Source organism: Zingiber officinale, chromosome 7A (assembly GCF_018446385.1).
Source record: "Zingiber officinale cultivar Zhangliang chromosome 7A, Zo_v1.1, whole genome shotgun sequence".
Lineage (NCBI taxonomy): Eukaryota > Viridiplantae > Streptophyta > Magnoliopsida > Zingiberales > Zingiberaceae > Zingiber > Zingiber officinale.
The window spans coordinates 132391737-132394919 of record NC_055998.1 but is presented as its reverse complement, the minus strand read 5'-3'; the positions used below and the strand labels follow the sequence as shown (position 1 = coordinate 132394919).

General features: G+C 49.6%; 1 protein-coding gene across 2 annotated transcripts; it reads left to right on the top strand.

The window, feature by feature from the left end:
* Positions 1 to 456: 456 nt before the first annotated feature.
* Positions 457 to 2880, top strand: LOC122002631 (BTB/POZ domain-containing protein At5g48800-like). Of its 2 annotated transcripts, none has more exons than XM_042557864.1 (4): positions 457 to 812; positions 892 to 958; positions 1033 to 2151; positions 2227 to 2880. In XM_042557864.1, exons 1-4 carry the CDS (start codon positions 460 to 462, stop codon positions 2692 to 2694), a joined length of 2007 nt encoding a protein of 668 aa, XP_042413798.1. In that variant the 5' UTR covers positions 457 to 459; the 3' UTR covers positions 2695 to 2880. The 2 variants fall into 2 exon arrangements, with proteins under 2 accessions (XP_042413798.1, XP_042413799.1); XM_042557865.1 differs by having other exon boundaries at positions 476 to 822.
* The last annotated feature ends 303 nt before the right edge of the window (positions 2881 to 3183 follow it).

The following is a 3183-nucleotide window of genomic DNA, read 5'->3' as shown; positions in this document are numbered from 1 at the left end:
TGACACCCTGATGGCAGAATTATTTTATTGGAGGAAAATTGATTCTTACTGGATTCATTCCCCCATAAATTAAATATACTATAATTTAACTTTTTATCTTATTATGATTGCAAAAGGTAATTCGTAGGCTCTAGAGCCTCCGTCAGTTCACTTTTAAATTAATATAAAAAAAATAAATCATGAATGATTATTAATCTTAATTTAATCTAGTTTAATAATATATAAAGAAGGATAGGCACCCCAGCCCACTATTAATTAAGATTTGACTCCAGATCTTCTGTTGATAACATTATTTAGCTAACTGCCCGGTCCGAGGCCGACTACAAGGAATACTCGGATTGAGATAAATCAACTTCACTTTTACTTCATATGTTTCAAATTTATTTAGATAGAAATAATGTTTGTTGTCAATGCAAAAGAGTCAAAATGCTAAAGCTCACTAATTGTTAATGATGATCCATGGGCAGGCGCCTGCATGCATGCGCTCAGTGCTCTGATTCCTGCTCGCTCCCCGCTCCTTTCCTGCTGCTTTTTGTCCTCTGCTCTCCAAAATTCTCCTCCTACGGCTCGAAAGGGGCAGGCAACAGAAAGCAAAATCAAGATTTGCAGCGGCGTTGCGATGCCCGGGCCACCACCACCACCATCAATCCATTTCAGCTCATGATCAGCTTCTTCTTCTCCAAGGCTTGCAGCATGCAAACCCCCTTTAGCTCCCTGCTGCCGTTCCGGAGCTTTCCCTGTGGAGATGAATCGCTTCCACCACCAGCAACTCCTTCCCGGCTGCTCTGCTTCTTCTCCGCACAAGCAAAGACGTGATGACTGGTGCTTATCTGTTTTCTCTCTCTCTCTCTCTCTTTTCTGAGATTTGATCGTCTGAAAATATATTTGCAGGATCTTTTTGGATGTTCCTAGTGACGTTACGATTGAGGTAGCTGGTGTGAGATTTCAGCTTCATAAGGTTGGTCGATTCTGTATTTCGCGCATTTATGCGCTTGATTTTTCTCTAATTGGCCGGAATTCTAAGAAGTGCAGTTCCCGCTGGTCGCCAAGAGTGGCAGGATCCGTCGGATCTTGTCGGAATCCATAGACGGCGACAAGATTCAGCTGCCGGGTCTACCCGGCGGTCCCGAGACATTCCGGCTCGCCGCCAAATTCTGCTACGGCGTCCATTTTGAGCTCACGGCAGGCAACGTCGCCGAGCTCCGCTGCGCCTCGGACTACCTCGAGATGACCGGCGACTACGCCGGCGACAACCTCGCGACCCGGTGCGAGGCCTACCTCGAGGAAGTCGTCTGCAAGAACCTCGAGTTCTGCGTCGAAGTGCTGCGCCACTGCGAAGGTTTGCTCCCCCTGGCCGACGAGCTCGGCGTGGTGAGCCGGTGCGCCGACGGCGTCGCCGCCACGGCCTGCGCGGAGCAAATCGCCGCCAGCTTCTCGCGACTGGAGTACAGCTCCGGGAGGCTCCACGTCACCAAGAAGAGCGATCCCAACTCCGGCGAGGACTGGTGGATCCAGGACCTCTCCGTCCTCCGCATCGACCTCTACCGGCGGGTGGTGGAGGCCGTCAAGGGCCGCGGAATCCGCCCGGAGAGTGTCGGAGCTTCGCTCGTGGATTACGCCGAGAAGGCGTTCCGCAAAAGGCCCGCCAGAGCCGCAACCGGAGAATGCGAAGGGAAGGCGGTGGTAGAAACGATCGCCAGCCTTCTTCCGGCGGAAAAGCACGCCGTCTCCGTCAATTTCCTCTTCGGCCTCCTTCGCTCCGCCATCTTTCTCGACTGCTCGACGACCTGCAGGCTAATTCTCGAGACAAGAATCGGATCTCAGCTCGAATCGTCTTCCCTCGACGATCTCCTCCTGCTCTGCGCTCACAATTCCGGCGAAACAATCTTCGACGTCGACACCGTGCACAGAATCCTTCTGATCTTTTCTCATCAAGAGGAGAGCGACGACGATGACGACGGATCTAATTTCGAATCGGACGGCGGTCACGCGCTGGACAAAGTGGCCAAACTGGTCGACGGCTACCTCGCAGAGATCGCTCCAGACGCCAACCTCAAGCTCGCAAAGTTCATCGCCGTGGCGGACACTCTGCCTGCCTACTCTCGATCATCGCACGACGGATTGTACCGCGCCATCGACATCTACCTCAAAGTATCACACTTCAAAATCTAATTTGTGCTAGAACCCATTTGATCGAATCTGGATCTCACTCAATCAGTTTACCAGGCGCACGATCAGGCGCTGTCGGAAATGGAGAAGAAGCGGCTCTGCAAGCTGATTGACTTCCACAAGCTCTCGCCGGAAGCCTGCGCCCACGCCGCACAGAACGAGAGGCTCCCCGTGCAAGCGACCGTGCAGGTGCTCTACATCGAGCAGCTGAGACTCCGAAGCACCCTGTGCTGCTCCCCGCCGCCGGAGAAGCTCGGCAGCGGAGCGGTGCTCGTCGCGGGGGGAGTCGCCGGGATCTCCCCCCGCGACAGCTACGCGTGCCTGAGGAGGGAGAACAAGGACCTGAAGCTCGAGCTGGCGAGGATGAGGATCCGGCTGAGCGACCTCGAGAAGGGCCATGCTTGCATGAAGCATGACGTGAACAAGAAATCCCACTCGCGCAAGCTCGTAGTTGCAGTGACGAAGAAGATTCGAAAACTGAACTTGTTTACCGCCGGCAGTCCTTCGAGTAAACATGAACCATAAGTTTCTAACAGATCTTCAAACTTATTGTGGCTCTTCAAGTTTAACGATTTAATGTAATTGGAGAATGTAATGTTTTTGATACGGATTTTATGATTTGGTTAGTCTTAATTAATCAACTTTTATGTTTTTGTTAAATGATCTAAAGTTGTATCGATGATTATTTAACATTTATATATTTTTTTTCCACGTAGTAGTTTTCGAAAATTCATAGCAGAATCTATATTACTTTGCTATCTATTATTTATATATAGATATATATGGTCTCCGATTTCACTTTCACGTGTGTTTTCATGACTAAGATCACTACAAAAGTATCCCAAGTTAGTAATAGAATTATCGACGAAAATCATATTCCACGTACAGGTTGAATATGATTTCTGCCAGGAAGCCAAGCTATAACTTGAAAACCTTAGGCTTTATCTACAGGATTATCGGTGGAATTGATATTCCATCTGTAATCACAAACGGAACTCAACTTCCGTCGACAAT

What these genes read in the sequence shown, in the direction of transcription:
- LOC122002631 (XM_042557864.1), top strand. Translation starts at nt 460, where the DNA reads ATGGGCAGGCGCCTGCATGCATGCGCTCAGTGCTCTGATTCCTGCTCG. An exon ending in TTCTCCGCACAAGCAAAGAC is followed by an intron (nt 813 to 891) that starts GTGATGACTGGT and finishes ATATATTTGCAG; the next exon opens with GATCTTTTTGGATGTTCCTA. An exon ending in CCATCGACATCTACCTCAAA is followed by an intron (nt 2,152 to 2,226) that starts GTATCACACTTC and finishes TCAGTTTACCAG; the next exon opens with GCGCACGATCAGGCGCTGTC.